General features: G+C 50.2%; 1 protein-coding gene across 1 annotated transcript in view; it reads right to left on the bottom strand.

The window, feature by feature from the left end:
* Window positions 1–282: 282 nt before the first annotated feature.
* The window catches only part of RBM20 (RNA binding motif protein 20), a 168,072-nt gene continuing 156,530 nt past the window's right edge, over window positions 283–11,824 (bottom strand). The window contains exons 12-14 of the mRNA XM_069460844.1: window positions 10,737–10,871; window positions 4,235–4,356; window positions 283–393 (exon numbers count right to left, since the gene is read on the bottom strand). Coding sequence (XP_069316945.1) covers window positions 283–393; window positions 4,235–4,356; window positions 10,737–10,871 — 368 coding nt within the window. The remainder of the gene's footprint in view (window positions 394–4,234; window positions 4,357–10,736; window positions 10,872–11,824) is intronic.

Below are 11,824 nucleotides of genomic sequence, written 5' to 3'. Positions count from 1 at the left end.
GGGAGGGAGAGGAAGAGAGGGAGAGGAGCAAATTGAAAGATCACTTGAGAGAAACAAAAGTCAACAGGGAGAGTTGGTGACCCTCAGCGGCTGGACACGCCACGGTGACTTGGCTCCTGGAGACACTTCGGGGGCATTTTAATGAGTCTCTGGGAACAAACCCAAGCAACATGACCTGCCTGGCTTTCCTTCCTCTCGGGCTTTAGTCCTGTCCCAGCGGTCAGGAAGGCCCCACTTGGGCAGGCCTCCGTCTCCCACCTTCCAGCAGCAGCAGCAGCAGCATCAGAGCTTTCTCCTTTCGAAGCGTGGCACAATCCCGCCGTCCTCGGGCCTCGGGCTGCCCGCCCCCTCGGTCTCCCTGAGGCCCTCCTCAGCCAGCTGGGACAAGTACTTCTGTGTGGGAAGAGAGGGGAAGTGCAGGAACGGACGTGTGAGTGGTGACCCGGCAGGAGAGGAGGGGACGTGTCTCGGTCCCCTCTCCTGCCATCTGGGTCCCCCTGGGGCTACAGAACCCAAGCTAAGACCCTCATTATGGTAGTTTACACAGAATAGGCATCTCTTTTAGAAAAACTAGAAAGTACAGATACAACAGCAAACACTTCCAAAGCCCTTATCTGGTGCCGAGCACTGTTCTAACTGCTTGACTTGAAGTCAAACTGCTTGACTTAAATTCATTTAATCCTCACAACAACTCTGTTTTCCAGAAAGAACCCAGGCTCCAGGCAGCATGTCCACATGTAAAAGGCAGAAGGAGGGAGGCTGGAAGGCGGGGAAGGCAAGCACCGGCCTACAGCAATTGTGCAAGACAGAAACCACAGCCTGACATCCAAGACTCTCAACAGCCTGTTTCCTGCCAGGGCAAGCTGGCAGGTGGAGAGGTCTGGAGGTCTTTGGATGGATTTTAAAATGGCCTGTCTGTTCTACAGTTGGGGGCAGCCTCCACATGGCCCCCGAACACTCACTGCCCGACTGGCCTCAGCAAAATACAGTGAGCCAGGGCGGGCCGTGCGGGCTGTCCGGAGTCAACGCGGTGAGACAGGGTGGGCAAAGGCCTGTGGCCCCCGCTGGGATTCCAGCTGGGGCACAGACTGTGCCGGGGCAGCAAGGACAGTGCACAGAGCACTGTGTTAGGAGTCAGAAAGGCTAGGTCCAGCACAGTGGTTAAGTGTGTGGGCTCTGCTGTCAGATGACCTGGGTTCAAATCCTAGCTCTCAGCAGGCAGGATATCAAACACTCTGACATCTGTCCAGTGAGGGTGATAACAGTAACTAGGGGTAAGGTTGCCGTGAAGTTAAGAGAGGCAACACACAGTGTTTATCAGAGAGCCTGGCACAGAACAAACACTCAGTAATGTCGGCCTCTCTCATCCGCACCGCCAGCCACATGATTTGGGGAGAGTCACCCTTCTTCTCCCGGCCACAGACTCCTAATCCTAAAAAGGGGGACAGTGCCTTCCTCAACCCCCCTCCTGCATGATTCTGAGGGCCAGAGGAGAGGATGTGCGTAGGACAGCTGGGTCTGCCTGCTCTCTCCTAGAAGAGACTGTGGTTGGCTTTCCAGGATGGGGACAGGCTGACCGGGAGAGGGGCAAACCGTGGGTGCCAGGGGGCAAGGCTGCTGACAGGGGCTCGGGGAGGGAAACCGTGTGCTGGGGAAAGTGAGTGGATGAGTACCCTGCATGTGGGCATGTTCCTCTCTGGGTCTGGGGCCAAGCAGGCGTCCCGTTTTCCTAGCTAGCGCTGACTCCACCTGTTGTCCCGGATCACTCCGGGTGGGTTCTTGCGGAGCCATGACAGCAGCAGGGCACAGCAGGGGTTGCTAGGAGAGAACGGAGGCTCCTTCCACCTGCTCCCTGCCTGGAAGAGTCATCCACGATCCCATCCTTGAGGCCTCCTGGTGGGTGCTAAGTTTAAAAGTTGCCTGACTTAGGTGTCAGCCAGCACCTGCTTCTTGGGGCAGGGTGAGCCAAGCTGTGTGGACAGAGTCATTCAGTCAAGGCCACTGACAGAAATCCTATCTGGGAAGCCTGTGGTGGAGGAGCCCAGCTCCCCGACAGGTGCACAGGTAAACATAAACTGCAGTTGGCCAGCGTGACAGGCTTAGCTAATGTCTGCCCCTAGTGTGCCTGGGGACCGCAGGAATGGCTCCGGCCTGCTGCCGGGAGGGGAGTCTGCCCAGGGGGTTGGCCCAGAGGCCCAGAACACAGTGCAGTCCGCTGCCTGGAGAAAATACATGGGTTAGAATTAGAGGCCCTGGCAAGTGTGAACTCTTCCTAACTCCCTGGGTGACCTTAAGCTGTGTGGGCTCTTTGGGGGCTGCAGGATCCCACCAGGACTGCTGGATAAGATAAAAGGTTCTCACACCGAGGCATTAGAACCTACTGGAAAGACTGTTTACATTGTATATTCTCAGATCCAGCCCTATGAGAATGAGTAAGCAAGCATAGAGTGGCATCCAGGAAGCTGCATTTCAAAGAGATTCCAGCTGGTGCGCAGACCAAGGTTTGGGAAAATCAGGACCAGATGACCTCCAAGACCCCTTCTGGCCCTGCCTTCTGTGGACTTCATCTTGGTGGGGAAGGGGATGATTATGTCCTCGGGCTAGACGATAGACGACTGCCCTCAGCTGGCTCTGTGGAGCGCAGTCTAAATCCCCTGCTCTGGCCAAGTCAGGTCTTCACTGCCCAGTCCCAGGCCCTGTGGCTGCCTCGCTCACAGAGCAGCTGCTCTCCGGAGGGAAATCAAGAGGCTTAAATGACCTGAGTTTGGGCACAGCCAATGACAGTCCCTTGCAGATGGTGACCCAGGCCATGACATTGTGGGTCTCAGTTTCCAAGATGAGCTTAGTAGAGTAAAAAGAGGAAAGTGATTAAGAATCAGGTGATCTGATCCTAGGTCCAGTAACTCACTATCTGCGTGGCTTGGACAAATCACATAGCTTCTCCGGGCCTCAGTTTCCTCAATCATAAAACAAAAGAGTTAGTCTAGACCTGAGTTTCTTAACTAGGAGTGCATATTTAAATCATTTGGAGAACCTTCTCAAATTACACATTCCTGCAACCCCCCTCCCAATATCTGTCCTAGTACATATATTTTAGCAACACTGGCCAAGTGATTCTGGTTCACATCCCTGGTTAAGAACCACTAGATTGGTTACTCTTTAACAATTTAATGGTAACAGTAATGCCTGGCCTGGGACCAGGGAACAGCCCTGATGAGGACCTCTTGAGTTGAGGCTGATTCCTTACAGTAAAAACAAGAGGAGTCCTCAGTGAGATACTTACCCCTGGGCGTCTGATATACGAAGCCCTCTGTTAAGTTGCTAAAACCCAGCCTATACCAGAAGTTAATTATGAAAACCACATTCTAATATACTATATATTAGTTAGGTACATATTATAGAACATATTATATTTCATCCATTTAAGATACATTTTTTTCACACATTAACATCTCTGAATCAAAACGCATTTCTCAGTTGATGGAGTCTCACCGTTTCATTTGCAACTTCTTTTTTCTTGCTGGTATCAAAAAATAGTGGTGTGTCTCACAAATGATGGCACCTTAGATTGGATGAAATATGGTATACAGAGTATTTTTATGTGTCACCTTTTCATACACTTTATCAATTATTTTATTTATTGCTCATTTCCTACATTAGAATGGAAACTCCGTGAGGACAGGGGTTTTGTTTGCCTCATTGTTGCTGCTGTTGTATCCTCAGTGTCTAGAACAGTGTCTGGTACATAGTCTGCCTGTGATAAATATCTGCTGTATGGAGGAACACTTAAATAGAACATAATAGTGGTTTTTATTCTAACCAACAGGGATACTGCACAGGGGGAAAGAGACAGAGAAATATCTGCATCTGCAACATCCAGGCTTTGTGGGAAGGGGTCAGCCCCAACCATGGGCCAGGTGAAGCCCGGCCTAACTCAAGTACTCACAGTATAAAGGGAGTGGCAGAAGTTAACAAACCCAACCCAAACAGACGCTCGGGGAGCACATGGGAAGCGGCCACCATGTGGAGCAAGTCCACGGGAAGAGCAGGAGTTCTCCGTGTGGTGGAAGGAGATAGAAACCCACAGGCAGGAAACAGCTTGGTGTGCTCGGGGAATGCCAGGTAGCCTGCGCCTGGGGTAGGCCCTGAAGGTGGGAGCTAGGATCGGAGGCCTGGCCTGGGTGTGGAGACAGGGGACCCCAGGGGGTGCTGGGTAAGGCAGGCCGGTGGTTACCTGTAAGTTCCTGTAGTGGACAGCACTGCGGCAGTGGCTCACCTTCGCCATCTCCTCGCTCGTGTAGAACAGCCCACACAGCTTGCAATAAAACCCAGTTCTGGGAACCACGAACTCCACCCCTGGGGAAGGATGGGGACAGACAGGCAGGCGTTAGGAAGGCGTGGGAGGCCGCCAGGTGGAAATGGGAGCCATGAGCTCCACCCCTCACTTGCTGTTGACTTTGGCTGGTTACCTAGCTTCTCCGAGCCTCAGTTTCCTCATCTGCAAAACAGTCACAAAGAGACTAGCGCCTACGTCATTCACAAGTGCTTGTGAAAGCAGGGGCGTCTCCTCGCAGTGTGGTGAGTACCCGGCAATCAAATACTCTGCACTGGCCTCTGGGAATCCGGGGCCAGGCCTCCCTCGGTCAGCCTGCTTCCAGGAAAAGGAGGAGGGTCCTGACATCTCTGACTTTTCACTCGTTGGATTTCATTTCTCCACATTGTACCTCTCTCTGCAGCTACTGTGACCAGGACTCTGGAAGAATTCTCTCATTTTTGTTTATTTTAGAATAATGTTCATTAAAGAGAAAATTTAAAATAAATAAAAGTGAGGGGGAAAAAAATCATCTGGGGTCACTCCAATCCAAATATTTATTCCACACAATTTATCTATATGTAGGGCTTTTTTGTGGCAGTTTTAATCATACCCTAAATGCAATTCTGTATCCCCCTTTTTCAGGTAATAGTATATCATAAACTTTCTTCTACCTTCCTCCAGGCTCTATATCTGAGTCATCAGATATAAACCAATTAATAGCATTTCATTTGAGATTTATTAAATATAAGTCCCAGAATTCTGGGAGGCCTTTTGATTCCAAGGGAAGGAAACAATGGCCCCACAGCCATAGAGAAGTGACAATGTCACAACCAGAGGATTCATCTTTGAAGGGATGGTGGCTGCCCAGCCTCCATGAAGGTGTTTTGGGGGTCACGGTTCTCCTCTTGAAGACATGGTGGGTCAGCAGAGCAGAAAGAGCCCAGGTCTGAGAGGGTCTAGGGCAGATGTTAAGAACCTACGTAACCTGGGAGGCTCAGCTGAACCACTCCTGGGCTCAGTTTCCTCACCCACAGGTGGAGTTAGGAAGAACACAAGCCCTGCGTAGTGGACAGCTGACTGTGCAGCTCCGGCCAAAGCACAGGGGTGTGAGGGCTGTGAAAAGCAGGGCCCACCATGCAACTAAACTAGAGGGGCTGACACTCGGAACACCCGGATCCCGCCTGCAGGCCAGGCGGTCCCTGCCTGCGAGCAGGAGCACGGCAGCTGGGCTGGGCTGGGCTGCTTCCCTCTGCTCCGCTGGAGGTGGGAAATGGCCGGAGATCTGGCCATACTGGGTAGGAGAGAAGGGGCCCAGGGCGGCACAGGTGTGTGTGTCGGGGGTGGGGGGGGTAGGGGGGGACACCAACTTCTCACAGGGAGGGACATGGGACGGTGGCCCCTGCAAGGCACTGCACGACTGACCACAAATCCAGTTCCTCTTTCTTCACTTTCCTCCTCCCACCCCTGGGACACTGAGCTAAGTGCCTAGAAGACCCTGTCACAGAGAAGCAGCCTGGCCTTGAAATTAGAACTTTTCTTTTTCCATTTAAAAAAAAAGCTACTTATCAGCGTAAAGGGCAGCTCTGAGGGAGGGCGGGAGCCAGGGGGCCTGCCCGAGCCTGCAGCAGCCCGACTGGTGGCTGGGCTGTGGTCTGGGGCCCGGGCGGCCTCCGCAGCCCGGTTTTCTCCAGCTGCCACGTAGCATGCTCCAGCCGAGCCGGCAGCTGTGAGGGGCCTCCCTCGGGCGCAGCTGCCCAGAGGGAGGCTGAGGGTCCTTCCCTTCCTCTCTGCAGACAGAGGACCGAAGAGTGGCCCCAGCTCGGCCTGCCGGTGGCCAGTTCTCCCCTCCGCCTCGCCAGCAGGCCCTGGCTCCCGGCCGTTGCTGGCAAGGGCGCAGTCGGCAAGGCCCGGCCTCCTTCCTCTGTCTCTGCAAAGTAGTTTTCCGCTGGCCGCTGCTCCGAGGGAGCCGAGGCCCACACGCTACAGGCCGCTGGGAGCGGAGATGCCCCCCCCAGGGCTTTGCTCAGAGCCACACCCTCTGTCCCTTCCCAGACACAGCAGAGGCACCTGTGGAGTATCAGGAAAGTAGCCCTGGGGTTTTCACTGAAGACCCGGCTGAGGCCTCCCCAGCTCTGTCCTGGGACCCCCAGAAGGGGTGTAGCTGCCCCAGGAGCTACCCCAGAGCCTGAAGTAGGGACCGAGCTGGCAGCTGCAGCCCCTTCCCACCAGAGCGGTGTAGCTGCCATCTGTGAGGTTCTGGGTGAGATTTCATTAGAACAAAGGCTCTACTGCCAGATAAAAAGAACTTGGAAGCCACGCCGTAGTGGAGAGAACATGGGACTTAGAGTCAGACCTAGCTCTTTGACTTACGCTGTGTGACCTCAGGCACACTAACCTCTCTGAGATTAGTTTCCTCATCTGTAAAATAGGAATAATACCACAATGGTGTTATAGGGAAGCACCTATCATTTTGCTTGGTGCTCCAAAAATATTGGTTTGACACATGTTAAACATTTCTTCACAGAAGCCAACTGCCTAAGTGTTAACCTTCTCACCTGCCCTCCAACCTTTCCCCAAGGCCGTCTGGAGAACCCGGCCCTGCAGTTTGGCAGCAACTTTCTTCCCCGGTCCCCGCCCAGTGGGTTTGGGCAGTACCAGGCAGCCACAAGACTGCACTGGGGGAAGAGAAGTCTGGGCAGGGAGGATCCCCAAAGGGCTGGCAACTCACCCCAGAATAAAAATGCCCACACCACCCCCCAGGACGCCTCTGGAATGAGAGGGGGACATGAAGCGGCAGCATCAAGAAACACTGCTATGGCCCCGACGTGTTCTGGAGCTACCCGGTCCTCCCATTTTCCAGCCTCTATTGCGATCATTAAAGCTGCATTTGCCTTCTAATAATAGCTCCTGGCATGGGTAATTATAACCCTGTCATCCTAGTAAAGCCTGGGATGGATGGAGGAGGGATTCGTGCTTTGTAGGCGACGCTGTTTGGTCCGGGTGAGAGCAGGCCTGGGCAGGCTGGCGCTGGCTGAGGTCACGGAGAGCTGGCCTGCGTCACACGGCCAGTGCCCTTCCCCAACCGTTCCCACCCTCAGTCCCTGAGCAATGGGACTGGCCTCCCTTTCTTCCCAGTGGGGTGCCCCAGTCCTTGGCACCCCTCATTTCACCTCCCTGCTCTCCACAGGGACAAAGGCTAAAAATTGTCTCTCACCTCCCTAGAAGTTTCTTTGCCAGTAGTGACCAGTCCTGGAGGGTGGGTGAAGGGTTAGAAGCCCCAGGGAGAGAATGCATAGTAGGTCTCATGAATGAATATTAACAATAGACAACACTTATTAAGTACTTCCTACTGCAGGAAGTACTTAATAAGTACTATGTGCTAAGACCTTGTACGTATTTGTTCATTTAATCCTCAAAATAACTCTACCTAGTAGTCTTCTATTACTATCCCTGATAGACAGATGAAGAAATCCAAGCAGAGAGTTTAAATAAGTTGCTCTTTGTCATCCAGCCAACAAGTAGTAGAGAGGGAATTTAAACCCAGGGAATCAGATTCCCTAGTCTGTGCTCTTAACTTCTGCACAAAAATTGCCACTCCTACACTGTGCTGCTGCCTGAATTGGAGGAACGGGAGATCTGGCAGAGTGGTCTGAGATCAGAAATCCTGAGTTCTAACCTGACCTTGTCGTGTCCTCTTGGGTAAGTCTCTGGACTTCAGTTTTCCCACCTGTCAAATGCAGAAAATAGTACCACACTCCTCCCCAGGGGACCAATGAGATAATGGGTCTCAAAGCTAACTGAAGACTACAAACAAGTACAATCTGTAAAAGCCTGGAACAGAAAACAACCCAAATGTCCATCAACAGGTGGACGAAAACCAGAATGTGGAGGGAGAGATTACAAAGGAGACTGAGGACTTCTGGGGGGTGATGAACATGTTCATTATCTTGATTGTGGTGATGGTCCCACAGGTATATACGTAGGTCAGAACTTCTCAAACTGTCCACTTTAAATATGTGCACTTCATTGTACATCAATTACACCTCAACACAGCTGTTTTTAAAAAACAAAATGAGATACCGTTTTCCTACTAACAGGTTGGCAAAGATTAAAAACTGCTAACCTCTAGTGTTGGCAAGGAGGTGGAGAATGGGAAATCTCACTCAAGGCAGCAATGAAAACTGAGATCATCTTTTTGGAGTGTAATTTAGTAATAATTATGAAACTTTAAAATGCAAATCCACAACCCTCCCCGCTAGGACGCTGTCCCACGGAAACACTGGAACGCACACAAAGGTAACTGAACAGGCATGTCTGGAAGGCAGCAGAGATAGAGGGTAGGAACACCGCTCTAGACTCAGACAACTAGGGTTCGAATCCTGACTCTGGTCTTTGCCAGCCATTAGCTTTGTGACTCTGCATCTCAGATTTCTTATCTGTAAAATAGGGATAAAAATAACACCTCCCTCTTAAGTGTTTTGAGAGGGTTAAATAAGATAATACATGCAAAGTAATAGGAATGGTGAATGTCACCAATAAAAGCTTAGCTATTATAGCACTTTCATAATGGAAAAGAAAAAGAAGACAATCTAAATGTTAACCAGTAGAGGGAAGGATCAGTAATTTATGGCATAGCTTTTAAGCTGGAACATTTGCAGTGGTTAAAAAGAATGCGCTCTCTATGTGCTGACATGAAAAGATCTCTAAGATGTGCTGTTAAGCGAAAAAAGCAAATTGCAGTACATTATATGTATCGTGTGATCCTATTTTTGTAGAAGAAAAACTATCTGTGGGCCTGACAGTGGCTACCTCCGGAGGCTAGGGAGAAACTGGAAGAAAGAGATAAGACCTTTAATATTGAGCTTATATGGTTCTTATTTTTTGGAATTTGTTACCATAAACTTTCACAGTTTCGGTAATGAAAAACAGTAATAAAGACACAAATTACAAGGTAGCAGAATTGATTCTTACTTTTTGCTTGTCTCAATTAGATTCCAAGTTCTTTGATGACAAGAAACTTGTGTTCTATTTCTTGGTTCCTCCAGAGTGCCTAGCAGGGCACCATGTTATCCAGTAAGTATCTGCTCACTGAATGAATGCATGAGGGACCCCTCCCTGCTACTGCGAGGCAGCCTTTGCAACTGTTTTCCAGAGTTAAAACACCCAGGGTCATCTCAGTTCATTCTAAGGTCAGTATTTCTTTCTTTCTTCTTCTTCTTCTTCTTTTTTTTTTTTTTTTTGTTAGTTTTTGTCTTGGGAAATGCTATGCAGCCAATTTATCCCTTAAAAAAACAAAAAAAGGAAGTTTGCTCTCCAAATCTGACTCTACAAAAATGGCACACTTGGAGGAAAGAAATAGTAACAGATTTTTTTTAAAAAAGGAGCACAAAGAAAAGAAAAACTTGGAAGGAAAGGGTGAGCTCCACGCTGACTAGCCCCTCCCGGGATGAGCAGACACATGGTCGTCAGTCATCAGATGACCGATGCTTCTCATGCTTCCTTGTGACACTTCCCCAAGCGCTCCTGAGCAGTTGCTACTACTGCTTTATCTCGCTGCTTTCCAACTTTGCAGAGCTAACGCAAAGACTCAAAGATGACGTAGGCTGGGGTGGGAGTCGCTGGGTTAATGGTGGTGTCAGAATCTCCCAGGAAACTTTCTTAAAGTACCTCTACTCCCTGCCCTGAGATTCTGCTTAGCTCTCTACTTTGGAAATGTGTCATAGGTGATTCTGTTAGTAAACTCCCTCCCTGTCCCACCCCCAACACTTCCACCCTTGAAAAAATACTGATCTGGTCCAACTCCATACTACAGATGAGGAAACTAAGGCCCAGGAAGGGGTATGACCTGTCTGAGGGCACAGGGTGACCCACACATAGAATAGGAAGGATGGGACCCGGGTCTCTCTGTTCTGTGCTCCCTCTCTCAATTACCCAGGCTCTGCCCCAACAGTCTATTCAGCATCATCGCCTCAGAAAAGCTGGTCCTTTAAAGAGAAAAGATGTAGCCTTGTTCTGGGAAGGACCAGGGCAAGGAAAGGCTGGGGCGATGAGAAGTAGCAGAAGAGGTTCTTTCTGTTGACTTTATAGAGGCTGTTGGACCTCTGCTTTCCTGCCTGAAAAGGGGCTGGAGTTAAAGGCTCTGTGTCGTCAAGAATAAAGCATTCTCTGACAGAAAACAGGCCTCTGGGTCCCAGGGCAGTGCTGTTCCAGGTCTGATCCCCTCGAGTATCTGGTCTACTATGGGAGACAGAAGTTGCAAGAAACTTTAAAGTTGTACCGTGCAAATCTAGGTTATTGCATCATACGTTAAAAATGACAACGGCAACAAAATGATAAAAAGCCCTCTCAAGCTCTTAGATGTTGCTGTGGGACTTTCATTTCCTGGAGCTGTACTTCAGGAAGGACTGTGTATCTCACCTACCTAGAGGAATGCTAAGTTCGCTGAACACATCCTCTGGTTCCCAGGAAGGCAAAGAAAGGGGCTGTTTCAGCTCCGCTTCAGTGTATTCTGGTGATGTCACGTCCAGAGATTTCATTTCCACGTACCTGGAGTTTTCTGCAAAACATGAGCCAAGGCAAAGACATCATGAAACACAACGTGCCTCAAAGAGTCCCTGCAATTCGATTCCCTGCACTGTGTGATTAGGAATTGTCCCTTGGACTGCTTAATCACATGAGGCTGGGGCAATGACTGCTAATTAGAACCAAAGCGCTATAATTAAGAGCTGTTTCCACTGCCAAAAGAATGCCACACACGACACAACTTGGCAAATCTTTGCATTTGGTCCAGGGAGGCATGGGCTGCCGATGCCTTCGCTTGCAATGATCCACCCCTGCCCCCTGCCTTCCAATTCAGTATCATCCCAGCCCCGCAGGCAGAGGAATCATTGACGGGCAAAAATTGTGCTGACGTCCACTGAGGCTGGCAAAAAGGCAATGCCATTCTCACCCAAGCTTGTCAAGCAGTGTTATTAACTATGAACCCCAAACACTGGGTAAGCTAACAAGCCACTACCGCCGGCACATGTTGAGACCTATACCACAAATAAGAGAGGTTCACTCAGAGTTAGGTGAAAATTTCATTCCTCCTTTATTCTTGCCTTCTCTAGACAGAGTCTGGGCCTCAGCGTTTCTCTAGCAACAAGAAGGCGGTACATGGCAGGGTTTCCATGGAGACTCAGATCCACGCAGGTGGAAAACAGCTCAGGTCAGCTTGACATGGAGGAAAGCCCAAGCCTCCAGGTTACCTAACAGCCTGTGCCACCCACAGGGCTCTGGGTTGAAACGTTGTTTTTAAGCCCTTCCTCTGTAATTTCTGCCCCTTGCCTCTTACTTCCACCTCTGGTATGCTGCAGGCTTTCTGCAAAGTGAATTTCCAGTTATTTACACAGTGAGACTCTTAAAGGCTACTCTCCCTCCCTACCCCCACAGCCCTTGCCGGATCTTAGTTTCCACTTGGCAGAGAAGACGGGGCTTAGCCTATTTTAAACTCTCTCTTTCATGATGTCA

The sequence above is a fragment of the Eulemur rufifrons genome, chromosome 28, assembly GCF_041146395.1.
Source record: "Eulemur rufifrons isolate Redbay chromosome 28, OSU_ERuf_1, whole genome shotgun sequence".
Taxonomy (NCBI): domain Eukaryota; kingdom Metazoa; phylum Chordata; class Mammalia; order Primates; family Lemuridae; genus Eulemur; species Eulemur rufifrons.
This window is presented reverse-complemented; position numbering and strand designations above follow the sequence as displayed.